This window comes from Capsella rubella, unplaced genomic scaffold (assembly GCF_000375325.1).
Source record: "Capsella rubella cultivar Monte Gargano unplaced genomic scaffold, Caprub1_0 scaffold_5, whole genome shotgun sequence".
NCBI classification, from domain to species: Eukaryota; Viridiplantae; Streptophyta; class Magnoliopsida; order Brassicales; family Brassicaceae; genus Capsella; species Capsella rubella.
In genome coordinates, this window is record NW_006238919.1 from 12,348,379 (window position 1) to 12,373,714 (window position 25,336).

At 36.5% G+C, this 25,336-nt stretch overlaps 8 protein-coding genes across 12 annotated transcripts; 2 read left to right on the top strand and 6 right to left on the bottom strand.

Annotated features, from left to right (window-relative positions):
* The first annotated feature begins 1,135 nt into the window (after positions 1 to 1,135).
* On the top strand, positions 1,136 to 3,429 carry LOC17885761 (mitogen-activated protein kinase 10). The gene is made up of 6 exons (XM_006292721.2): positions 1,136 to 1,365; positions 1,912 to 2,041; positions 2,157 to 2,294; positions 2,395 to 2,727; positions 2,831 to 3,014; positions 3,092 to 3,429. The coding sequence occupies exons 1-6, from the start codon at positions 1,136 to 1,138 to the stop codon at positions 3,280 to 3,282; spliced, it is 1,206 nt and encodes a 401-aa protein (XP_006292783.1). The 3' UTR covers positions 3,283 to 3,429.
* Positions 3,430 to 3,479: 50 nt separating this feature from the next.
* LOC17885831 (protein FAM133B) lies at positions 3,480 to 5,463 on the bottom strand. The gene is made up of 5 exons (XM_006292696.2): positions 5,153 to 5,463; positions 4,594 to 4,695; positions 4,068 to 4,203; positions 3,949 to 3,995; positions 3,480 to 3,857 (listed from the first exon to the last, which is right to left on the bottom strand). Exons 1-5 carry the CDS (start codon positions 5,237 to 5,239, stop codon positions 3,669 to 3,671), a joined length of 561 nt encoding a protein of 186 aa, XP_006292758.1. The 5' UTR covers positions 5,240 to 5,463; the 3' UTR covers positions 3,480 to 3,668.
* A 107-nt stretch (positions 5,464 to 5,570) lies between these two features.
* Positions 5,571 to 7,195, top strand: LOC17885869 (sm-like protein LSM36B). 4 transcript variants are annotated; one of them, XM_023781975.1, is made up of 4 exons: positions 5,571 to 5,661; positions 6,027 to 6,166; positions 6,729 to 6,842; positions 6,934 to 7,192. In XM_023781975.1, exons 2-4 carry the CDS (start codon positions 6,052 to 6,054, stop codon positions 6,978 to 6,980), a joined length of 276 nt encoding a protein of 91 aa, XP_023637743.1. In that variant the 5' UTR covers positions 5,571 to 5,661; positions 6,027 to 6,051; the 3' UTR covers positions 6,981 to 7,192. The 4 variants fall into 4 exon arrangements, with proteins under 4 accessions (XP_023637743.1, XP_023637744.1, XP_023637742.1 ...); XM_023781976.1 differs by having other exon boundaries at positions 5,572 to 5,661; positions 6,007 to 6,166; positions 6,934 to 7,195; XM_023781974.1 differs by having other exon boundaries at positions 5,591 to 5,661; positions 5,975 to 6,166; positions 6,934 to 7,195.
* Positions 7,196 to 7,344: 149 nt separating this feature from the next.
* Positions 7,345 to 11,553, bottom strand: LOC17884810 (mitochondrial proton/calcium exchanger protein). The gene is made up of 15 exons (XM_023781973.1): positions 11,441 to 11,553; positions 10,535 to 11,170; positions 10,134 to 10,446; positions 9,893 to 10,039; positions 9,706 to 9,794; positions 9,518 to 9,610; positions 9,311 to 9,437; positions 9,104 to 9,168; positions 8,843 to 9,017; positions 8,529 to 8,723; positions 8,386 to 8,433; positions 8,167 to 8,313; positions 7,997 to 8,079; positions 7,794 to 7,909; positions 7,345 to 7,699 (listed from the first exon to the last, which is right to left on the bottom strand). The coding sequence occupies exons 2-15, from the start codon at positions 11,113 to 11,115 to the stop codon at positions 7,611 to 7,613; spliced, it is 2,268 nt and encodes a 755-aa protein (XP_023637741.1). The 5' UTR covers positions 11,116 to 11,170; positions 11,441 to 11,553; the 3' UTR covers positions 7,345 to 7,610.
* A 475-nt stretch (positions 11,554 to 12,028) lies between these two features.
* Positions 12,029 to 15,067, bottom strand: LOC17884843 (integrin-linked protein kinase 1). 2 transcript variants are annotated; one of them, XM_006293060.2, is made up of 11 exons: positions 14,269 to 15,041; positions 14,068 to 14,142; positions 13,845 to 13,949; positions 13,663 to 13,748; positions 13,434 to 13,554; positions 13,207 to 13,349; positions 13,002 to 13,123; positions 12,819 to 12,904; positions 12,604 to 12,728; positions 12,389 to 12,520; positions 12,029 to 12,292 (listed from the first exon to the last, which is right to left on the bottom strand). In XM_006293060.2, the coding sequence occupies exons 1-11, from the start codon at positions 14,698 to 14,700 to the stop codon at positions 12,286 to 12,288; spliced, it is 1,434 nt and encodes a 477-aa protein (XP_006293122.1). In that variant the 5' UTR covers positions 14,701 to 15,041; the 3' UTR covers positions 12,029 to 12,285. The 2 variants fall into 2 exon arrangements, with proteins under 2 accessions (XP_006293122.1, XP_023638447.1); XM_023782679.1 differs by lacking the exon at positions 12,029 to 12,292 and having other exon boundaries at positions 12,385 to 12,520; positions 14,269 to 15,067.
* A 95-nt stretch (positions 15,068 to 15,162) lies between these two features.
* Positions 15,163 to 17,448, bottom strand: LOC17885001 (NADP-dependent alkenal double bond reductase P2). Its single transcript, XM_006291295.2, is given in 7 exon segments — positions 15,163 to 15,619; positions 15,621 to 15,704; positions 16,002 to 16,376; positions 16,459 to 16,541; positions 16,637 to 16,803; positions 16,915 to 17,095; positions 17,180 to 17,448. Coding segments are annotated over 7 exon segments (1,437 nt in total). The 5' UTR covers positions 17,423 to 17,448; the 3' UTR covers positions 15,163 to 15,315.
* An 878-nt stretch (positions 17,449 to 18,326) lies between these two features.
* Positions 18,327 to 20,551, bottom strand: LOC17886746 (polygalacturonase). Its single transcript, XM_006290294.2, has 4 exons — positions 20,054 to 20,551; positions 19,133 to 19,422; positions 18,796 to 19,024; positions 18,327 to 18,703 (listed from the first exon to the last, which is right to left on the bottom strand). Exons 1-4 carry the CDS (start codon positions 20,486 to 20,488, stop codon positions 18,485 to 18,487), a joined length of 1,173 nt encoding a protein of 390 aa, XP_006290356.1. The 5' UTR covers positions 20,489 to 20,551; the 3' UTR covers positions 18,327 to 18,484.
* A 1,596-nt stretch (positions 20,552 to 22,147) lies between these two features.
* Positions 22,148 to 24,340, bottom strand: LOC17886548 (F-box/LRR-repeat protein At3g60040). Its single transcript, XM_006290984.2, has 4 exons — positions 24,163 to 24,340; positions 22,899 to 23,908; positions 22,662 to 22,811; positions 22,148 to 22,572 (listed from the first exon to the last, which is right to left on the bottom strand). Exons 1-4 carry the CDS (start codon positions 24,167 to 24,169, stop codon positions 22,318 to 22,320), a joined length of 1,422 nt encoding a protein of 473 aa, XP_006291046.1. The 5' UTR covers positions 24,170 to 24,340; the 3' UTR covers positions 22,148 to 22,317.
* Between the last annotated feature and the right edge of the window lie 996 nt (positions 24,341 to 25,336).

Consider the following 25,336-nt stretch of genomic DNA (forward strand, 5'->3'; position numbering starts at 1 on the left):
AAAAATTATACACATGCTATTTTAAGTTTAAACTATCAATTTAAATATCAAACTGGTAAGACTAGTTATAACTCTGTTTTTCTGTTTGTTAAAAATGTTTTACTGCCTTGAGGCTTCTTTGTAAATGATTGTGATGTCAAACTTCAGTTTTGGTAATTTAAAATAAAGATTCAAATTTTCGTTAATACAAGAAACTGAACTGAAATAATTAAGAGACAAGTAGAAAAACCCAAAATGTATATATTTTGATGGGTATTTTGGATTTGAAACTGAATTATACAAATAAATAACGATGAAGTAATCTAAAAAGTGTGAATTTTGCATATAAGAGTGATTTCCTTCTCCATATTCGTGCTTTGCTTTTTTAGCCTCGCATATGAGTAAAGCTTCTAAATTTGGTATTCGACATCAATCTCATCGATTTTAATACCAAAAATTGACTGTTTGATGTGTTTGTTTTGGAGTTTGCAAATCTCTTTAGCGAAATGGATTTGTAACAAAGTGAATTGATGGGCTTGCGTGGTTCCGTGATTTAATATGGGTCTTATGGGCTTTTTGGTTGTTATTACGTCAAATGGACATTCTGCGGCCGTTTTGTGGACTATATTTAGGTGATAAAAATAATTTTTTTAAAAATATCTTTATATTATATTTGAAGAAAAAAAAATTGAAATAAATATTATTGACTTAACAAAATTAGAAAAATATAAAAAATGTATCAACATTTTGTTACCATGTGTGTATTTAATTTGAGAGGGTGTATGAAAATCACAACTATCACACAATCTTCTTCTAACAGCATACTAAAAACAAGTCACTGAAATCTTCCATAAGTTAATAAATTTTGTTGCAATCAAAGTAAGATTAAGTAGTAACTTTCCCCCCATATAGAATAGAAATTGACAGCAATTTTTTCCCAATAGTTAAAAGAAAATATACTAAAAATTATCAAAAGTAATAAAAACTCATATCTCCAGAGTCCTCAATGAGTTAAGCATCCATACTTCCCCTGCCACTATATATATAAGTTTAGTTCACTACCTACTAACTCAAAAACAAAACATCACTTCTTCCAAACAGATTACTATAGTTTTAAGGTTGTGAGAGACACACAACAACAACAAAAAAACACATCATGGAACCAGCTAATGATGTTGAGAGGGTGGAAACTGATCATCAAGGCGAGGTTACTACCGACGTCGTTGTGCCGTCATCTCAAGTGCTCGTGACAAAGGATACTCCGGGGAATCTCTGCCATGACGGAAGGTATATTCAGTACAACATGTTTGAGCAAATCTTTGAGGTCACCGCAAAGTACAAGCCACCGGTTAGGCCTATCGGAAGAGGTGCTTGTGGCATCGTTTGGTAATATTTCTGTTCCTAAATCATTTTGAGCTCTTTATATATGTTGTGTATAACTGTAGATGAGACTTTTGGTAAACCTTTTTCCCGGGAAAGCCATGACCTTTTTTTGTGTGTTAATTTATGGATTTGGTTGATAAGTTTTACTTTTTTTTATGATAAAATGTCTTTTCTTTTTTCTTTCATGAGCAATATTTTTTTTTTTTTTCAAATAGCTTACCAGACAAATTCATAGTTGTTGGTGATGACTGGTATAGTAAACTACTCAATCCTAGGTAATTATTTAACCAAAGAGTGTAGTTAGCTTTTGCGAATTAATGATTTTGTCATTTTTCTTAGGTATATTTTGACACGTGCGATATAAATTATATAATATATATATATATATATATAAAAAACTTATTAAATATTGTAGATAAGAAAACATATCATATAAAATTGTGAATAGATGATAATACCATTATGAAATTATATGTTATATTTGTTACTTTAAAATCACTGGACAGATTGGTTTTGATTATTATTTTTTACTTTTTTTTTTTTTGACAGTTCGGCTGTGAACTCTGAGACCAATGAGGAGGTGGCAATCAAGAAAATATCGCATGCATTTGATCACGCCATCGAAGCAAAGAGAACTCTCCGTGAAATAAAGCTTCTTCGTCACTTCGATCATGAAAACGTTCGTTTGGTTTTTATTTGATTTTTAAAACTAATTATGTAATACAACCATAATTCATGGGATAAAAGCTAATTATGTGATATACAAATTTTACTCTCTCTTTTTTTTGGTGTAGATTGTGGGAATCAGAGACGTAATCGTGCCTGCTCAGAGAGATTCATTCGAAGATGTTTACATTGTGTATGAATTGATGGAGCATGACCTGTATGGAGTCTTAGCATCTGGTCAAGAGCTAACCAAAAATCATTGCATGGTTTGTGTTTGGAATTGTTTCTTGAAACTTAAATATCATGTTATTACACAGAGCTTGATAATATCCAATAAAATATAAATGTCTCATTTTTTATTGGCAGTTTTTCTTGTACCAAATCCTGCGGGGATTGAAGTACATTCATTCGGCGAACGTGCTACACAGAGATTTGAAACCGAGCAATCTCCTCTTGAGCACACACTGCGACTTGAAGATCTGTGATTTCGGGCTTGCTCGTGCCACTCCTGAGAGTCTTTTAATGACTGAGTATGTTGTCACAAGGTGGTACCGTGCACCTGAGCTCCTCTTGGGCACTTCTAATTACACCGCAGCAATTGATATTTGGTCCGTTGGCTGTATTTTCATGGAAATTATGAACCGTAAAACGCTCTTCCCTGGTAAAGATCAAGCTCAACAGCTTCGTTTGATTATGGAGGTACTAAAAGTAAAACCCTTTTTTTTTTTTTTTGTGTGCTAACAACATATACATATACGTTTTCTGTGACTCTTAAAAAAAGTGTTGGGACTTTGTTTTGCAGCTCATAGGCTCTCCGTCTGAAGAAGACCTTGGATTGTTGAGTGCTTCCGCTAAGCAGTACATAAGGCAGCTTCCTTATAAGTTTCCTAGCCAATCTTTCTCTGAGAAATTCCCGAATGCCCCTCCGTTAGCAATAGACTTGGCAGAGAAGATGTTAACATTTGACCCAAGAAAGAGAATCTCAGGTCAGTTTCTGTCAACCTATAGACTCTTTTTGCTGTTTTATATGGAGTCTTATCATCCTTTGTTGCCCACTTTGCAGTTGAAGAAGCGCTTGCTCATCCATACCTTAGCTCGTTGTACGACCCTAGCGATGAACCAGAGTGCCCGATGCCCTTTGTTTTCGATTTAGATGAGCGTACACTCACAGAGGAGGAGATTAAGGAGTTCATCTACTCTGAAGCCCTAGCTTTTAATCCTGAGGAGCCCCAGGAAAAGTTGACTTTGGCTTGACAACAATTATGTAATCAGTTTTTGCTTTTCAAATCTTTGAAGTTTGAACTTATTCTTTCCAGTTTTGTTGGATAATTTCCTTGTATTTCCTTCAGTTCTCTGTTGCTTGGACTGAGATTTTCTCAGAACATTCTTCATGTGGTTTTAAAAAAAAATCAATCCCATTTGCTGTTGTTAATTTCATTTGTTTAAGCAAATTAACTGAAAGACCATGATTGATTATGTGGACATTATTGCAACTCCCAATCCAACAAATAATAATACATGAGCAGTATTGTTGAAAACATAACATTGCGACGAGGAAGAAAGCAATCATATCCTAATTTGAGTATTTTGATTGACGACAATCTTACTCTTGTAATGGTTCTTTTGCAGTTTTGCTTTCGTCAGTTCTTCAGATTGCCAAAGAATCTAGAGAGTGGTACAGGGCCATCAGTTTCGTCTTTACTTTTGCTAGAGTGTTTGTCTCTGCTGGACTTGTGCTTCTTGTCCTTCTTTGACCTTTTAGAACTCGATCTTGATCTTCTAGATTCATCTTCATCACTACTGGATGATGACTCTGAGGACGAATAATGCTGCAAACACATACCACAACCCAACATGGTTGAGTTAACATAAGCTATAAAACATGACACCATCTGTTATAAGTAAAACTTCTTAAAGCACCTTTCTCTTTTTGCTTCGCTTCTTCTTTGAATCTCTATCTTTTCTATCTGCGAGGTCACCAGTTAATAACTTCCTCAGAACAAAGCTTCAGATATTATGTTAAGTTGATAATATATTACCTTTTCGAGACTTATCACTAGAATAGTTCCTTCCCTTGGAGAGTTTCAAGGCCCTTTCTGCATCCAGCTGAGCTCTATACTCACGCATCAGTTTATCGGTATCTGCTTCAAGTTCTCCCTTTTTCATTTCTTCTTCCTAAACATGTCACGCGAAGAAGATACAATGTTAAACATTTCCTGGTGTTCCATACTCACAATGCAGATAAGCTTCAAAGAGTAAGAAACAGATATTGCAGGTAATGAGTCTAATGACAGTGTTAAACTGAGCTTGGCCATCTATGGGTTATTCGAAATAAGTTGCTCAAGTTACTTTAAAACCTCGAGATAGAGATAGACTTAACAGGGAAAGACGAAACTCTATATTTTTACAAAAAAAACTGTGTCTATAAGCGGCAGTGGCAAATCAGTTGTTGGATTCAATGGTCACTAAAATTTATACGGCATTTGAACAAGGACTAAGATTGCATACACCATTCATAAGATCTAAACCTTACTATGGAAAATCATAAAACGACATTAAGCTTACCTTTTGCTTCTGTTTATACTCTTCCCATGTAATTGTATGTGTCGTCTTAAGGCTAGCCAAACGAGCCGCATGCCACTCTGGTGTATGAAATGAACCATCCACCTGAGACAATCCTCATCAGAAATGTTCCGGTAGAGATGCAAAATATAATCATCAAGCTAAACAAAGAAGAAAACTTGACAGAGAAAGAAGCAAATTGCTCCACATCAAAGTTTGACTTCTCCAAATGCTTCTTGTGTTAACAGATTACAACATCGACTCTTAAATCACTGTAACACAAACTTAAATGCTACACTTTTACGAAATAACATCGAAACATGAACATGACTTGGTATTGTCAAATTGGCCTAATACAAGTTATACCCCAAAATTGGTATTCATGAGAGATCTGCAAGAGATTATAAGCTTAATTCTAAAAGTGAAATTACGCAGCTCGATGACCCATTAACACAACGATCAACCAACAAAACTATAAGCAATCAATCAAATTGGCAAACTTTTGAAGACGTAAATCACTATCAGTTGCAATTGGGAAAATATAGTATGAAAAGGTACAAACCATTCCGTCTTCAACCTCCTCCGGCTGCGCTGAGCTGGAGCCAACCCTAGATCTCTGCATAGCCTTGTAAGCTTGATTCTTCCCCATAGCTGCTGTACCCACAAGGAAAAAGTCCGAAAATTTCTTGCAGGGAGAAGGAGGAAGACAATTAGAAATTGACGATGAAGAAGCTGAGGGATTTTGATTCCTATTATTGAAATCAAGGGTTTGGGGGATTAACGGTCCAAACGAGAGGATTTAGGGATCTGTAGAGAAGCGAGCGAGAGAGACGAGACGAGACGAGAACTGTGAGGCCGAACCGAAACGTACTGGAGATTTAATTTCACCCCCAAATTAAAATCTTTATAAAGAACCAATATTTCAATTTTTATTCGCTATATTATCATATACTATATGGGAGTATATCGTATATTATATAGTTTTGGAAAATAATAAAACCCTCCCATTGGACTGATTCATTAGTTCTTCATTCTCTCTCTCCCTCTGTCTCCTCGACTCGAGTAAGTCAGGTATGGATTTTTTTGCTTTGTTCCTTGAGTCCATCTAAAAGTTTCAATTTTTCTTTACTCTTTCAATCGATTCGATTTTAAGTTTAGGGTTTTTTAGGGTTCGGAGTCTTTTTTTTTGTTTTTTTTGGTTATTGAGATCGTTGAGGAGCTTTACTCTTCCGGTAGGTTTCGTCTGAGTTTTGTTGTTGTTTAAATTCGAGTGAGCTTATGGGCTTTGCTTACTCTTTACAGCGAATGGTTCGTTTCTAGAAGAGTGTTGTTGGTCGTATGTATACTCATATCTGAAGTCGTAGTCTTGTTTTCGTCTTTGTAGGAAAATTGCAGAGTGACTCAATTGATTTCCAGATCTCTTAACTGTTTTGCAGTTACATAAAGGATCGTGCTTTGAAGATGAGTGGGGTTGGAGAGAAAGTTTCTGGAACGACTAAGACACCAGCAGATTTCCTCAAATCGATCCGCGGGAGACCCGTTGTTGTGAAGCTCAATTCTGGTGTTGATTATCGAGGTCGGCCTCTCTCTCTCTCCCCCCTTCCTATTCTTATGTGTTTTGTTTGGCTGTGTAGCTTTGGTTTTTTAGTTGATGGATTTGTTTTTGCACGTTCTCTTTCTATCTCTACTGCACTTTAAGTTAGAAGTTTTGACTTTGGACTGGTTCTTTTGGCTATGTTAATGGAATGAAAGAGTTGCTTGCTAAGACCACTCAAGTAACATCATTTGAAGGTTATATTATATCTCTAACTTTTACCTGATTCCTGGAAAAAAAACTTGTCATAATGAGAAGCTTTCCTTACATTTTCTGTGGTTTTCTTGTGAACATTGTTTAATGATTTTCTTTCTACCTGCAATAAGGCTACAATAGTTGACTGAGAGATTTTTGAGCTTGGTTTTGTCACATAAACATGTTTAAGTTAGTTTGTCTCATGATCAAGGCTTAAGGTCATGTAATAGAGACTACTTCTCTCATGCTTAATGGCTTGTTTCCCTTGGTACCAAAGTCAATTTTACACAAGTTCTGGTCAAACTTAATATTGAGTTCTTGATCCAGAATTGATGACTCTTTTACACAGGCGTTCTTGCTTGTCTTGATGGGTACATGAATATAGCAATGGAGCAGACAGAGGAGTATGTAAACGGGCAGCTCAAGAACAAATACGGTGACGCCTTTATCCGTGGAAACAACGGTAAATTTCTCAGATTCATCTTTCTCTCAATCTTCTTCATTGCATATACTTGTTTTACATATTTTAATTTGTGTGTTTTCCGTGAATGCAGTTCTTTACATCAGTACAGTAAAGGGGGCTGTGGCGGACGGAGCTTAGGCCCATCCTGATGCATCATCATCAAGAACAGCTGTGGTCATGTTAAGGCTGCCATTGGTGTTGTCTTCTTCGACCTCATTAAAAGAGCTTCTTGTAGTTCACATGTACCAAGAATGTTTCTATTACAGTAGTCGTTTTTCTCTTTGCTATAATGATATTATTCACTTTTAGAAGATGCAGACCGCAGATACAGAAGGAAAAATTTTAACCTATGACTTTATGCAATCATTCAAACAAACAAAATTGATTTTGGCTGACCAACCAGATGAAAAAGAGGAAGATCATTAAAGTTCAGGGATGAATGATGTTAAGAAACGCTGAAAAAAACATATGTGAAAACTAGTAAACCTATCAATAATGATCATTTTCGTAGCTGTAACCATTGACATATTTGAATCAAAAGTTTCAACAAAAAATTACGCTCAAGATACCATTCTTGGCGTAGTGTGGTTTTTTCGTTATTAACCCCTTTTCACATAACTAGCAAAGAAGTCTCATACTCTTAGCCGCTTGTATTATATAACTGCTGATGTCTAAGCAGTAAAATAAGTAGAGTTTCTCTCAATGAAACTCTACAAACTATCTTTTCACTACTACTAAAAGAGTCTTAAAATCAGAGTATTATTTCCTTCAATTTGATTCTTCTTCCGTTGCATTTTCTTCTGGCTTACTTCCCAACCTCCCTAACCTCACAATGTCTTCCACCATAATTCTTCCCTCTGTTGGATAACAGATTCAAAAACAAAGATTAACTATCAGATGAACTTCAGAGAGATAAGAGCTCAAGAAGGAGAGGGTCGCTTTGTTCTTTACCTTTATCTTTGGAGAGACTACTGATTAGTTGTTGAAGGCCGTCATTAGCGAGTGTGTCTTTCAGGTACATTGCAGCAGCTGCAACTTCATCAGGTGTGACTTTTCCATCTCGATCCCTGTGTGCATTCAAATGTGATCACTTTAGAATCTTAAATCACAGAAACAGAACACTCAAACGAGAAAATGGGGAATTTACTACATACCTGTCAAGAAGCTGCCATCCTTTGCCAATTTTGATATCCACATCATCAATTTCCTTCTCGAGGTTTTGTATCAGACCATCAACCTTAAAAAAGTATGCTTGAAGAGTTAGCTCTGACACAAATCTCATGGAACTTTGATATTCTTTCAGAACGATTTAAATTATTTTTACCTTTTCCATTAGTGCAGAGGAAACCTCGTCTGCTTCCGCAACTTCATCAGCTTGGTCTCCATCTTCTCTAGCTGCTTTGTATGCCTTCACTGCAGCTTTTTCACCATCTACATCTTCTCTCTCGACCATTGTGTTATAGAACTCCATCTGGAGAAACAAAAAACAAAGTCTTTTAATCTAAGACACAAAAAGCTGATCCAGCATTTGTGAATGGCGTACCTCTTTCTTGACCAATCTCAGGAATTCTTCACGCTCTCTACACACCGACTGTTTATATCAAAAACAAACAGAGTCTTAATTCAGTATATGATAAATTGCTCTGCGTATTCAATGTTAACAAATCATAGACTCGTTCTTCTTACAGAAGCAGAAGCTAAAACACCCAATGCACGGCTAAGTTTGCAAAGATCATCTTGCTGTTCAAGAACTCTAGCTCTGGCCTGTTCTTGTGCTTCGCTGGCCGTTGGTATGGTCATCTCTTGCAATGCCTTATCCTCTTCGCCACCTTTAATGTCCTTAATCCTTGTAAGCTCTTCTTCTTCTTTCTCTTCTTCTTCCTGGAAATATATTAATATACAAAATGTAAACTCTGGAAGACTGGAACACACAGAATTCAAGTTCTCTAACTTCCTCAAGCATGCATAATACAATACAATCAAGCGGTGTATAATCATACCTTGATCAGTTCTTCTTGCATCTCAAGGTACTCTAACTTCCTCTTTCTCTCAGAAACAGAGTCTTCAGATGGCAGAGAAGTAATACCAACAGTATCCACAACCTCGTCAGGTAGAGAAGAAAGAGTAGCTCGGACAGCATCCTCTGCTTTAACTCTTCCAGAAACCGTGAATGCCCTTGATATAAACTGCTATCAGAATTTTTTTTGCAATAGAACTGATGGAAGAACGAAACATTGTTAAAAAAGAGTTCTGGAACCTACCTAGAGAGGATTAACAACGATGAGGGGACAGAATGATTAAGTGACAAATCCATCCAATCGCGAAGCTGCAAGATTGTCCCGATATGAACATTAATAGCTGTAACATTATCTTGTCTTGATGGAGTTTAATATATAGGGGATAACAGCGATAAGTTTGATAAAGAAATAACATAAAACCAAGGATCATAGGAGTAGAAAAGGAGAAACCTGTTGCCTCATCTCTTCAACTGAAACCAGTCCAAGCATTCCCCGTTCCCTGCAATCTTCCCGTAGCTCAGCTTCTGAAAGGGAATCCACACCCTCAGCTCTAATCAGTTTATCATCTTCCTTAATGCTGCAATAAAAAGGTGTAAAAATTAAACATAAAATCAAGGTAACCAGTCTACTAACAATGAGATGTGGAAGCAACTTAACCTCCTCAGTCTTTTCCTGAGCATATATCGCAGATAAGTATCCGTTCCAAATTGGCTAATACCCATATATTTGCACATGTTAATCAAGCGAGGCCTATATTTGAAAAAAAAGGAGGTAATTACTGTCAGAATATGTACCGTTATGAGCACAAGATATCTCGGAGATCAAACAAAAAAGGAGCAACAAACCTGCTAATGTTATCCAAAGTAAGCTCATCGTTGAAAAGTTTTGCAAAGCCCAAAAGTTCATCATTATGGACTATTTGACCCCTTCGAACCTGCAAACAAGGATTTTAAGAACAAGGAAAATGAATTTCAAATCCAAAAACCCGAAAGATAAGAAAGAATCTGAGCCAACACAAATCTGATCTTTTACCTTGTCTAGAAACTCATCCAGGTCTTCAGCGGTTTTCTTGGCTTCTCCAGTTCTTGAATGTTTAACTTCTTTAGCCATCTCTTTGGCCGTTTCCTGAAGAAACTTAGCATATTCCATCCTTAAAAGTAATTTCCTTTTCAATGCTTCCTGTGCATGAACAAAAGAGCAACATCAAAAAGAGATCAAGATAGCAAGAATGTAACAAATGACTGTGTAAAGGCGTCACTCCTTTGACACATACCTCTTCTTTCATCTTGTCCTGGAAAGTTGACGGTAACATATTAGGGAAGAGCTTCAAGAAAACTGGCAGAAGAAACTCCATAAAAGGTACGAGAATGAACACTGCAAATGGCACTAATCTAAAGATATCAGCTGTTGTTCGAGTAAGCTGTTGCTTTTCTCTTCTGGAGAGACTCTTTCCACCAGCCAACTTGAGAAGCAATCTAGAACTGATTCTAGTGTCTGCCCAGAGTAATTTGGTCCCCAGCCAATAATGTTTCAATGTTGACACAAACTCCTGCTTCCAGTGAGTGAGCTTTTTCGCCCAATCGTCCCTGCAGAAAACAGAAAGTCAGTACACTACAATATCCATGCAAAAGACTTGGCGATTAAAACACACAAAATGTCAGGAGAAAGCTAAACCTGTTCATGGCGGCAACAGCTTTTAAAGCAGGACCTATCTTAAGAACAATTGCCCATGCCCTCTGTACAATAGATCGAGCAACCTTTTTGGATTCTTGAAGACGTTTAGCTTTTGCCTTTGCTTTAACAGTGCTAAGAATTTCAACAGCTTGATCACATTCCTCAGGAGATGCCTCTTTCCTATTTTTGGCAGCCTCATCAACTTTTTTATCCTCTTCTTCGGGTTGCTTAGCAGCAACTGTAGTAGCATTACGAATGGATGAGCTCATATACCTCATCCCCAGTGAAGGACCAACTTCTGAATATCCATAACCGATGGCTGAGGAGTGAAAAGCATGGAAACTAGGATTGAAATACCCATTTCTGGAAAGCAACAGAAGACCATCTCTTCTTGTAAAGGACTTGTGTTCGGTCACAGGTTTAGTTTCCACGGGAGGACGGTTGATACCAGAATGGTAAGCATGTGAAGGAGCCGTCTGAGAGGAGTTTCCAATGGATTGAAAGCTCTGGATGGAACGAGCATAGACATTCAAGTAGTCGGAAATGATATTCTTTCTCCTAATGATCGCTCTTGACGCCATTTTGTCAAAATCCTTGTTGTGCAAAGCTGAATCACCAGGACATCAAATCCTTGATCTGATATTTGGAAAAAGGAAAAAAAAATCGCTAAATCAAAAGCTACGAGATGAAGAAAATTTAGGCGAAGCCATTACTAAGAATCTGAACCGAAACAAAACCCAGACGATTAATCGAAATCTATATGAGAGAAATATCACAAGCTTTACCCCAGAAAGTGACGATGATACCTCGAAATAAGTTAAGAAAATGAAGCGACAACTTAAAATGCAAAATCCTTGACTTCAACAACAAGTATGAGGAAAAAAACATCAAAGTATACTAACTTACAGAAGACGGAGGAATCTGAAGATGACGAAGGCACTTTACCGGAGAAACTGAATCACGACGACGCCGGAGAAATTAGAGAGGTTTTAGGGATGCGGCAAATAAATCGTTGAGAAAAGGGTTTTAGATTTTATTTTTTCATTATTTTCTTTTTTGGAGGACAGAATAAATAAAAGATATTTTTGCTTGGTATGAGTGAGTGAGTCTCCACCGTTGGATCATATCTAGGTCCCATACCTTTTCCATTGTACCCACGTGGACGAATCCACAATCAGATGTAATACTTGAACCCCAAGAAGAAATATTATTTCCTATCTCATAATTATATAAGCTTTTTACTTCTTCGTCAAAAAATTGATAGCCAGTATTATCTTATTATCTCCATGATCATTATTATAAGATAATTTATCAAAACTAATATTTGTTCACTTCACAAGTCACATACAAAATTCACATATCTTTACTTGTACATTAATCATATTGGATTTGGTTTCTATAAATAAATAGATATATATATATATATATATATATATATATATATATATATATAGCATAAACTAACTGGTCTGTCTTATGATGATAATAAGTCTCTTACCTTGACAAGTGCTTCCAATTTCAATATGAACAAGTGATATGTATGTTTATCATAAAATATACTTTACAAAACAACCCAAAAACTTATGATATGAAAACAAACAAATATTATAACAAAAAAAAGTTGATCTTCTGTTTCTACAAGGCTAGTGAGTTTGTGAATCAGCTTGAGTCTGCAAAATCTCACTCTCATCTTGTGTTCTTTCTCTCCATCTCTGAGATTTAAGTTATTTGATTGATTCAATATTTCCATTTCATTTCCTGCAAAACAAAAAAATAACATGATAAACCTAAATCTTTGGTTTAACTAAAGGTTTATACTTTTGAGATTAAAGAAGATGAAACTTTTTTGTTTACCAAGGGAACTTAAACGTGTCTTTCCACCAACCCTGCTTTGAACAGTTTGCGACTATCTTGTCAAGCCGAATAATAATCTCAGAGAATACTGGCCTCACATCGATTTCTGGATGCCAACATTCCTCAATCAACCTACATATATTGAGCTGTTATTACTGATAAGCAAAATCACAAATAATGTTTTAAATCATTAATAAGATCTCGAAATGCTTTACTCTTTCAACTCCGGAGGGTAACTCTTTGTTTTTGTTCTGATTGTTGGTCTTTTTCCTTCTAGACACATCGTTTCTGCAACCTCTTCAGGTGGTTTAGGATGGAATAAAGATACTCCCTCGGTCAACTTCACACATGATACCAAAAGAAACATTGCACGAGTATGAGACTTGAGACATATAACCATTAGAAAATGGCTAAAGATTTGTGTTACTACCTCATACAAAATGACACCAAATGAATGCACATCAACCCTTTTATCGAATATTACATCTTTGTAAATTTCAGGTGCTATATAGTAATCTGCAATTCAAAAGGTAAGCATAGGATCTTTAAAGACCAATGCTTCTTGTATATATAATAAAATCTGTTTCTAACTAAAATGTAGCTTTTTTCTTACTTGACTTATCGATTTGAGCCTCGTGGTTTACTACTTTTGCATTATCTTCTCCAATCTTTGACAGCTTTATCAAACCAAATCCAGAGATCTTCAATTGCCCTCCTCTATCCAGCAAAATATTTCTGGCACCTTACAAAAAACTTTCAAAATATTATCCAAACTGTTTTTTTAGCCCTTAACTAATTGTCTCTCGGCTTTGTCTTACTTTGGCTTTAACTCGCAGTGGATGATCGGATCTGGTTTACATTCATGTAGATAGTTCATGCCTCTGGCAATATCAAGAGCAAATCTCAAAGCTTTTGAAGGTGACAGACGACCTTTCTTTTGAAGATAAAGACTTAGATCACCCTGAAATTGATTAATGAAACAAGATTGCTACATTTAGATTCGACGAGGTGGCAAAATAAAGTGAAAAAAGAAATGCTTACTTACTTTTGGATTATGCTCAACTACAATCATCATTGGTAGATTTTGAGTGACGGCTCCAACAAACTGAACAATATTTGGATGCCGAGCTTTTGCTAGCAAAGTCAATTCGTTTGTGAAAGCATTTCTGCTCATATAAAAGAAACAGAACGAGAATACCAAAGTGTTAAGTTATTTCGTGTAATGTAACCAACAAATTTAAACAGAGAAATTCAAGAAAAAGAAGAATGCATACACGCGTTCAGGATCTGAATAACTATCTTTCTCGAATATTTTTACCGACACTCGCGTACCATTCCATTTAGCTACTTGATAAGTTCCCTGCAAATAAAGCAAAAGCAAACACATCAGCAGGATATAGAGAGAGATTTGGGAAGAAAAAACCTCAGCTCTTGTAAATTAGGAGAATGAACAAACCTTTGAGATGCCATCAACTTTTCGGACTTGAAGCTCGAGTGGATTAAGCTCGTACTCAGGAACTTCTTTTGGATTCCCTACCGTCATTGGAGTCTTTCTGGTTTTCTAAAATGTAACAACAGAAAACAATTCTTGAAGATGAAACCAAACACCAAAGGAAGAGGAAGAAACCAATCATCTTTAAGAACATAAAAGAATAATTCTTTTTGTACAAAAACCATACCGGAGCTTTAGCTCCTCGAGCTTTCAAAAGATTATACACTTCAACATTCCCATAATACTTTGCATCAACAGCCGCCTGAACAATGTCAAAAATGTCACTTTAAGATTGCAGAGTTCAGTCTTTAACCAAAACCAAACCAGAGAATCCAAAAAGCGTTAAATTTGCAGAGATATTCATGAAAACAGGGGAAGAAGAACAGACCGTACTACCCCAACGATCACGAGCGTCAATGTTAGCTCTCCGGCTAAGAAGAACCTTAACAACGTCGTAATGACCTTCACAAGAGGCAATATGAAGAGCCGTACGACCATCAAGATCAATGCTATTCACATCGATTCCTTCATTGAGCAGCTCCTCAACACCATTGACATCACCTTTACTCGCCATAAAGAGAAGCTGCATGGTCGAATCGAGATTCTCGGGGACAGACATATGCGGCTCGCAGCTAAGAGATTCAGGGCTACGTCGTATCGGATCAAGAGAAGATTGACGACCAAAGCTGAATCTCATGTTGTTACGGCGTGGATCCAGAGAGTTTTGTCGTGTGAACTGTCGGCTTAATGTTCGTCTCATTGATCCTGTCGAGAATTGTCTCGATATCCCACGCTTCAGTTGCGCAGCTACGTTCTCCATGATTTGATGACAACCAATGAATCGCAAAAGAACCAAGAGATCAGTTTAAGGATCAAAACCACATTGCATCTTTTGGAGATGACATGACGAAAATGGAAGAAAGGTTGAAAATTGTAAAGGAGAGGGACGATCGTGCTGCGTCTTTTTTGTTTTTGTTTTTTTCAATTGTTCTTCGTCGTTTTAGAGTTATCCACAAACAGAATGACAAAACAATGGTTTTCATTGGCTCACAATGTCGTTTTGAGCAGTAAAACGCGGGTAATCACTATTTCCCATACATAATTAGATGAACTAATTTGAAAATTCATATGATTCAAATAACAATTAACCAAAACGCCATTGATAACTAAATATTGAATAAGCTTATTGTAGTAATAATTCAAACGTTGACATTTGTTGATTTAACATAAAATAATTAAACCAACCGAATAGAGCAAAATTAATCTATCACTGGGTTGGTAATTAGTAATTAACGATGAGAACTTTGTTCGATTTCAAGTGAAAAATTGTACAATTTTTATAGAAGAGCGAAGACATTACCAGACCAAAATACAATTCTCCAAAGTTTTACATCTTTTTAGAAACTCGATCTCGGAATATCTAGTGATTGATACTTCAGAAGACGACGCGAAACTGTGGCGCGTCTTTGCCGTCGGCGGGAAGAATCTCCCAACGGCATGGTTCGAGATCGTCGGAAACGGGGCAGTATCCAGCGAGAGTGACTCTGTCTCCCGTTGCCGCCACGGAGCCGAACTCGAAAACCGTCGCGCGATCGGGTCGGGGAACTTCTATGGCTCCGTTCATCCCCGGAGCTGGTGTTTCAGATTTCGGCATCTGTATCATCTCCGGTTTCGACGTCTCGGACTGTGACGGCTTAGGACTTCCCGTGAACCATGACAGAATCCCCATAGCTACCCCAATCGGTGGTTCTCTGTGTAAGATTCAAAGAAGAAGCGTAATCTCGATAAATCTGGGGAATTGAGTTAGGGTTTATCTTTTTCCCCCTTTGTAAATTTAGTCTGGGCTTCACTTGGGTTTCAATTCAGCCCATATATAAACGAAAAAATATGAAATTTGATAATAATATCCTTATAATTTTCATACAAATTCCAGTTAGAGCTCAAACTTTGAAAAGGCCATATATAGCCCAAAAATGCTGATGCAATTATTAATCAGAGAGATATCATAAGTAAACGAGAAGCTAGACTCAGCGGGAAAGGTAGGTTATAATAGACTTCTTGTTAATACATAGCAGATCGGCATGGTTTTATAGAACAACCCTCCTCCGTTGACTTGGTCACTCTCGAGCAACTTTGAGAACTTGTTTACCAACGTTTTGTCCATGTAAAAGTCCGACAAGAGCAGCAGGACCGTTGTCGAGTCCTTCGACGATGTCTTCAACGTACTTTAACTTGTCTTCTTTTATGTAGGGAAGCACAAACTCCAAAAACTTGGGGTATTGATCAATAAAGTCGTAAGCAGCAAACCCTTGCATCCTTATCCTCTTGAAGATAATGTCCGGTAGATTTTGTAACCTGTCTCTGGTTTCAAGATGGTACTGAGAGATCATCCCACAGACAGCGATTCTCCCTGAAGTTCTCATGTTCAGTAACACCGCGTCAAGCGTTTTGCCTCCCACGTTCTCGAAGTATATGTCAATGCCTTTTGGGAAACACCTACAATGAAGGAAAACTGAGAGCTAGGAGATTTTGGTTATGTGATTCAAGAAACTGAAGTAAGAAGAAGGCGAATAAGAACCTCTTTAAGGCAGAGTCAAGATCAGTCTCTTCCTTGTAATTGAATGCATCATCGAAACCAAATGTGTTCAGCAAGAGATCGACCTTTATGTGAACGTAAACAATGTAAGAGAACGCCAAAAACAAAGTTGTAACTCATTTGATGATCAAAAAGTTAATTTCAGAACCAAGGCCTGAACCTTTTGTGTACTTCCTGCACTTCCAACAACATAGCAGCCCATCAACTTAGCAAACTGACCAACTAGCTGACCAACCGCACCAGAAGCTGCAGACACAAACACGGTTTCTCCTTTCTTAGGAGAACATATCTCGAAAAATCCACCATAAGCAGTCATACCTGTCATACCTATTATGGAAAGAGGAAAAAACAGAGCTTTTAGGAGAAATGGATGTATAACATTATACACCGTTTCTTTTTCTTTTTTAGTTTCTGCAAAAAATTGAATCTGATACAAACCGAGGATCCCGGTATAATAGGTGAGAGGAACACTGATATTGATGTCGATTTTGAATAATCTATCATTGGCTTTAATAGCACTATACTCCTCCCAGTCGACGATTCCCCAAACAAAATCGCCATTTACAAAACCTGGATTATCAGAAGCTATCACCTTAGACACTCCAATTCCAGCTATAGGCTGCACAACGCAGCAGCAGATTAAACCTCAGGTGGTTGTGTATATATCATATATTAATGGTTGTGTGAGTAACTTAAATGTTACCTTGCCAGGGACGAAAGCATCCCAAAATGCTGAGGTCGAAGGAGTTGGTTCTCTCATGAAAATCCCAAGGTAAGGGTCACAAGACAAGTAAAGATTCTTCACCAGAATTTCCGCTGATCCGGGCTTAACCTTGAGTTCCATGATGTCTGAAGCTGTGACAATCATAAGATCAGACTCTTTTGGGACACCCTTCACATAATTTCTCAATATCACTTGCTTGTTTTTCACGGTGGTCGTCTCCATATTCGTCAGTTGCACACTTACCCTCTTACTAAATTGGTCAGATCTACACACTCTTCCAAACTTATCTCCAGTGTTTTTTTTTTTTTTTTGACATCCAAACTTAGTTTGGCTCACATGGACTCACTGACATGCCAAAAACGTGTTTGGCGCGATATGATATATGTGGTTCAGATGCATCTTGCTGTGAAAATGACAATGATATGCGCCGAACTGATACTTGCCTTTTCTGAGAAGTAAGGACTCTCACCAATTCTTTTTAATATTTTTTTTTATATATAGATAAATTATTAAATATTATCTTAATTCAGCAACTTATGAAAAAAAAACGTATATGATCTCCTTTCTCTTTAATTGAGATAATTAAATGTTTTTCACTAACAAGGAAAGTAAATATTTACTTCTAATACTAATATAGTTTTTGTAAAACATAGGGACGGCATTAACTCCCGTCAATTTACCAAAAAAAAACTTCTAATACTAATATAGTTTTTGTAATTATGGTGGCTTAATATTTACAAAAAAAAACTCAAATTCAAGGCAAGTTAATATTAAACTAAAAAATTGCAGGCATTTGGTATTAGCAATAGTAGTCCAAAGAAAATTTTGGAAGGAACTCTCGCAGAACTTGTTAGAGCATCCTCATTGGGGTATGTTAGGAGGATAAGCTACCCCCAATTATAAGGATGGTCTTAGTTGATTTGGCCTTGGTCTCTAGTCAAGTTCGACAAACATTTTTCTTTTTCATTTTAAAAGATGAAAAAGCAACGTCTCATGATGCAATTTATGAGTTTCATGTTACACTGAATCATTGTATAAGCTAGATAACATATGCAACAGAAACTCCAAGATGCGTCAATATATCCCTATAGATTTGCGATGCAATGGCATCAATTCAAAATCCATGTCTAACACATCATTTCAAACTCATCATATTGAACCACTAGTCTCTTGATGGTCTGACAATTGATATTACACGAAAAGACTGTATTACAAATAAGACGACGTCACTTACATTTTCACAGCTAAAAGAAGGATTTACCAATACATTTTTGATTTTTAAGGTCACAGACAAGTGTTGGGGAGTTGAAAGCCTGCCTCACTCCCTCCGGCATGGCTACAATCTGCCATAGCCGGTTTATTCTGGTACGTCAACTTCACATCTTGAATTCGGATCCCGGTGCACGGCTTCTTTGAGCTACAGTCCAACTTCACTCCTACTTCCGTCGCCGACGTCCCGTGTATATCCATGAACGTTACATCGCTTATTTTTATCCCAGAAACCTATTCATCATATATATATATATATTTTTACCAATTCATCATAATCAGGTTAGAATTAGTTTTAATTTAATTTGAGGAAAAGGTGATTGAACCTGGTTAGGGCAGTTTTCGTTGCCGGGACAATAGTGTTGGTCGATGACGATTGGGTTTTGTACGTTGGTCATGAGGCAATGTTGGAAACGGATGTTCTTAGCGAATCCATTACTGGGCCTGGCCCATGACTTTATTCTCACTCCATTCTCTGTTCCCGTAAACGTCACCGTTTGCACTGTTATGTTTTGTACACCTGCCTCCACACTTTCTTTTCCCAAACTCCCAATGCTGGTTTATGCCAAAAATGTAACCAAAACACTTATAAAATCTAAAAATGTAACGCTCTTATAGTGTTTATAAATATAGTCGTTGGTGAATAATATTATATATATATACCTGATCCCATGGCCAGGGCCACAAGCGACGTTTTCAATCCAGAGTCCGCTAGTGCCTGGACCGATGGAGACACAATCATCGCCGGTAGAGATTTTGGAGTTGAGGATGGAGACGGTGGAAGATGACTGCACGTGGATGCCGTCAGTGTTTGGACTGTTTCCGTCAGCAAAAACCTTGACTCCTTCCACCTTTACGTTACGGCACCCGTTAATCGCGACGTGGAACATCTGACTGTTAAGTGACGTCAGCCCGGAGATCACCACGTTGATTGAGTTCTGAAACCCTATGCTCTGTTTGCAATTTTAAAATTGTTGCTAACGTGTCAACAAAAATATAATTGTGTATATACGTCACTGACTCTATGATTGGTACATGTGAATGAACTAGGATTCTACTACGTTCATTAACGCTTAGAAGTCAACTAAACATAATATTTTTATATTAGGTCATACTAAATTGTATTGCTATATATATATGCATGGATGTAACTTGTAACTAATGTTAACGGAAAAGTGGAGAAAACAATTCCGGTAAATGCATAATTATATTTGGAACGTGCTACCGGAATTGGCGGTACTTTATTTAAGAAAACGGCGTATATATATATATTCAACTTCAAAATCTATTTACTTGAAAAAAAAAAAAATTTTAATGGTTTCAACTATATACTATATAAGATTTGGAACACAAGATGTAAAAAAAATTGATACTTCAAACTAAATACGTACGTAGGTACGTAATCGGAGTTTATAGATTTACCCTTAAATTTTATGTCAAACAAAAACTTTTTCCTTTTAATCATTTTGTTTATATGAATTTGTATCTCCATATTGTTATTTCGTAGATTGGGACAATTTAATTATAAATGTTATACAGTAAATGCATAACATTAAGGCGCTAAAATGGTACGTAAGTTCTAACCGTGGCGCCACTAGGGCAATTCTTGCCGGATTTCTTGCAAGACCACAGAGAAGTTCCCTGAGCGTCAAGAACCCCGCCGTAGACAGAGATGCCGTCTAGATGCTCGAAGAGAATCCAATAGTCTTTACTACCGATGACTCGATAATCCGATGGAGCCACAAGTGTGCCTTGGATACGGACCGTGACGGACTTGCGTTTACACTTGGCACCGTCAAAAACAATGCTGCTTAGCAAAAACCGTCCTTTAGGTACCAATATGGTGACCGGCTTGACCGAGGCGCAGGCTTTTGCCCACGCGGCGGTTAAGGCCTTTGTGGAGTCGGTTTTGCCGTCGGGTTTGGCTCCGTAAGAGAGGATGTTGTAGGTTTGAGCTGAGGACGATGATGAGATCGATAGGAGAAAGAGAAGAATAATGAGAAGTGAAGAAGACGACATTGTTTAAAGAGAGATAGGGAAGTTGATTAATAGTGGTGGTGTGTGTGTGTTGAATTTGAAACGGTTTAGTAGAGTTTAAGGGTATATATAGACTTGAAAGGGATTATTATAATCTTTTTGCTATATATATTCTATATTATCATATTATATTATAATCGAAACCTTGGATCTGAAGGAGAAAGTTTGATATGAAAAATGATTTTCTTGAATAGTTAATTTTATCCGAGTGATGATTGGCAACAGATTTTGTTTTGTAGAATTTCAGAATATTGCAAGTGGTATACATTTGAACATTCAGGAGTTGGCGTCTGTTGTGGGTTATAATCATGATCTCTAGTATAAAAAAAATCAGACTGTTTAATTTAATTTGTGTAGACTTGATTGTGAGTAAATACATGATCATTTATGAAATGTTATTTTTTCATATAGTAGTGACTAATGATGAAATTTACGTAATCGGATACACAACAGTTTTATCTGTTTATTCAAATGTGTACGTAGGTTTTGTCCTAATGCTTGCGATTTTTAGAGAGTTGAAACTCAAATGCATGTGTTCCACTCCTCCTAGCTACACAAAAATATATATGTTGTTGTATTCATGATAAAAACTGAAATCCTGAAAAAGCAAGTGGAAGTCAGGGGCAGTGCATGTTGATGGCAGGGAGCATAAGACCAAAGCATGTGACGACTCAAATTGGTAGTAACCGATTTGTAGCTTTAATTATCAAATAAAACGTTACACACGATCGCAATTATTACAAGACAGGGCAAGGAGTTTACGGATCCATGCAAATCATATATAAAAAGAAGAAATAATGTACGGGTCATACGGAACCAAACATGAGTGGTAAACGTGACATGTGGAGGATTAAACGGAGAAGCAATTGGGCAACAATATTTTTGATGGGGTATGATGATCACATTCGCATGCATGGCCAAAACATTTCAGAAATATTGTGATGTTTTGTCAATCACAACACATTTATTGCCGCGCATGCCGTGTTACTAGGATCACGAAATGTAATTTAATATAATTGAACTAAAGTATGTTGAACTTAAACCATAAGAAGAAGCATGTCCTTGTTATGTTGAGTTCATGTTTCTCCATTGTCTTTAGCGTTCACAACATAACCCGTACGTAAGTTAATTGTTGGCTAAAAATAAATTAGTCTGTGGCCTAAGGCAGGATAGGTAGCTAGAGAGTAGAGAGACCTTTTTAAGTTAATTTTAGTTGGCTAAATATAACCGGTGGCCTACGAATAATGTAGAGACTAGAGAGACCTACGTACGTTCTTAAGGAATAACATTTATATCTTTCTTTATACAATAAGATATTTTAGAGTACTAGATCATTAATCTGCGCTACACACTATACATCATGCAAAAAAATTTATGATGTTTTGTTTTTTGTTTTTTTTTTTTTTGTTTCATACAAACGTAATTTCATTTATATTTTAAATAAGGTTTAACAGAATCGTCGACGACTTTGCTTGGTATATTGAGACTGATAATTAACATCCCCGTGTCCCAACATATTTAGAATATAAAGAATATCCAATATCATAAAATTCCACTCATGATACTAATAATGTTTATTTCTTTGTATTTGCTTGAAAGCCCACACTATATGAAACATCGATTGAATAGAGAACATAGAGATACCAACTGCCAGCATAAAATCAGCTTAGAAGTAATTTATGAGTTTAAATGCAACAGAAAATTAGCTCCATGCAATAAAAGAGGCTCATGCAAGAGCAATAAGACATGAAGCCATTTATGAGTTTGTTTAGTGTTACACAAAATAAATAATTGTCAAAGCTATATATGAATTATGCAACTTTGATCTTGCACTTTGATGAAACTCCAAGGTGCGTCTTTAGATCCCTATAGATTCGCCATAGAATGACATCATCCACCACAACACCTTGTGCAACCTCCACTTGCACCAGTTCAAGCCATGTTGATTCCCCAATGATACTCTTCAAGTGTTCCAACTCTTTCGATGTTCCTCCGTAACCAAGAACATGCAACACCTTTACTTTGGATGGACGCATGGTAACATCGCCTGTGTAACCATCCAAACCCTGTAGAACCATCAAGAGGATGCATGTAAAGGAAGTCCGTCTCTCTCTAGTTATATTCTTTCATGGGGTTTTGCAAATGATATACATACCTGGATGATTAGAGTTTCAAGCTTTGGACACTGCTTAAGCAGATATGGCAACAGAGTCCAACCTCGTTTGTTGTTACTCTCAAAAGATAAATTAATCAGATTGTTCAACACCGGTAGAAATAGTCCACGTTCAACACATCGAGAAATCACCTGAAACACACACACACTTACTTCAAGAATGTCTAAGCTCTTTAAACGTTTTTTTAGGATAAAACAAATTTAGGGGAAAACACTTACGTCAGCAGAACCGGGAGATAGATGCAGCGTCTCGATGTTGCTTATCCCTATAATCAGACCAGTTACATCCGGCTCCTTGACCTTTTCAGAATAACGCAGATCGAGCCTAGCTTCCACTAGGGACTCCAAATTAACTTGTGCGTACTCAGCCAAGGCATAATCGGAGTAGTCGAGGGAAACTAGACTTGGGGCGTCAAATGACATACTATTCATGGCCTCAACTGCAAACTCACAATCGTAGTGAACCAACAGTTTCTTGATGGTCCGACTCGATATGCAGTATGGGTATCCTTCATAGTCCCCGTGACGTACAGCCAACTCCTCTAGCACCGGACAACCAGGAAGAAGAACATAACACAGATCATCACAACAAAAAAATATTGAATCAATGCAGAGACTCTTAAGCGCTGGAAGAGACACATCTGGAGGAATATCTCCAAAATCAATTTCTGTTCCCAGTGTAAGCTTAACCAGCGTCTTGCTCTTGAAGAGCTCAGGAGGCAGAAAGACTTCACTGTATCTCCTATCTTCGGGCTGTTCAAAATCACCACTTTCAGAATTCAGAACGAGTTTATAGAAGGTCTGTATGCTTACGTCCAGCTCCAAAACACCACGTTCTACGGCATTACATATCCAGCGGCCCACACAAGCCAACTCGCTGGCCATGTGAATGACACATTTTAGAGAGAATCTCTTGATAGGAGAACCGCATTGCAAAGCGAGTGTTTTATCTATGAAATTCCTGAAGCTCTCACGCATCACATCCCTCTCTTCTGGACCATCTTCCGGTTGCAGCAAGTCATAATCATCAAAATCAAGATTATGAACTAATCTAAACACATTCCTCCACTTTTTAGCAAGAACAGAGGTTGAAGCAGCCTGTTTTGTAGGGAGTGAGGACAAGATTTTGCCAAGAACCTCATCTGGGAGCATGCTGATTGCATCTTTCGAGCTGGTGTCCAATGATTTGGCATCCATACAGACAGAACCAATCTCTTCCATAAAAGTGTCTGAAACATGTAGGAAGACAAGAGAAGTTATGGATTAATCAAAATGCACCCAGCGAAGAGAAAAATATGGTAAGATAGACAAAAGCTTGAACAGGTAGCTACGCGATGAAAGCTGAATTAACGAAGTTACTTTCAGATAAGTAACAAGGTTACCGAAGCTAAAGGGTTCACACTGTAACCAGTTTTAAATAGAATTAAGGGAAGAAAAACTAAAAGAGGGTAGACAAAAATAAAACTTTCTAGCATGGATTTACCAGTCATATGAAACTGAGGCTAAAGGGGAGCTGGATGTCGCCGCAAAGAGGATGATGGATGGAGCGATAAGTATATATATACATATCGGAATCTTCAACTCAGAATTCAGAATTTATTCCGCTATCAATGACCGAGATCTCTCCTTCAAGAGCTTTTAATCATTATTGAACATGGATAAATATCAGAGAACGGAGAAGAAGAAGAAGAAGGAAATATTACTAATTATATGACCAAAAAAAAAAAAAAAAGAATGGTTATATTGTGGAATGTTTTCATATTTTATTTTCATATCCTTATTAAACAATGGTTTCAAAGGCTAAACTTCCGTATATTTAAACTTAGAGCGCGATTGGTGATGACTTTTAAGGCTTTAAAATCATTTTAAAGCCTTAACAGTAATTAATTTGCCAATCAACATTTTTTTCTTTTATTTTGTTTTAAAGCATTAGTCACTTCTTTTTTTTCCTTCTTTGTTTTCTCATTTTTCTCAAATCGTCAAAAAACTGACTTTAAATTTAATCAATTAAAAAGATTTATTTTTCATATCTCCATTACATTTAAAACCTTTTCACAAGTTTATAAATATATTTTATATATTTTATTTTTATAAATTAATTACTCTCATTTTTTTCTTGTTCTTTTAAGATCCATTTCAATAATACTTTTATTTTATAAATTCATTTATAATATAATTTATATTTATTATAAATATAAAATAATAATAATAAAAATAACATGCATAATTTTAAAAGTTGTTCATTACCAATAAGATTTTAACAGTAAAAGTTTCTACAGCCAAAACATCTACAGCCAAATTCTCTGCAGCCAAAATTTTAAAGTTAAAGTCTCTACAGTCACAAGTAACAGTCGTTACCAATCGACCTCTTAATCTAAAATTTTATCACATACGATGGACGGGTTATCTTTATTTAAAATTAAATTAAAATTAAAATTTATTATAACTTATAAAAATATAATTTCCAATTTTTTTTTTTGAAAAAATAAGAGAAATTAATTTCATTTGGAAAGAGATTTTATTTGGTTTGAAGTATCAAATAAACGTGTATATATATATATACAAAATGGTATATATATATATCTTAAAATTCGTTATTAAACGTTAATTATAAAAATCTAGTAATGTCAAAATTTGTACAATCACCAAAAACGGGA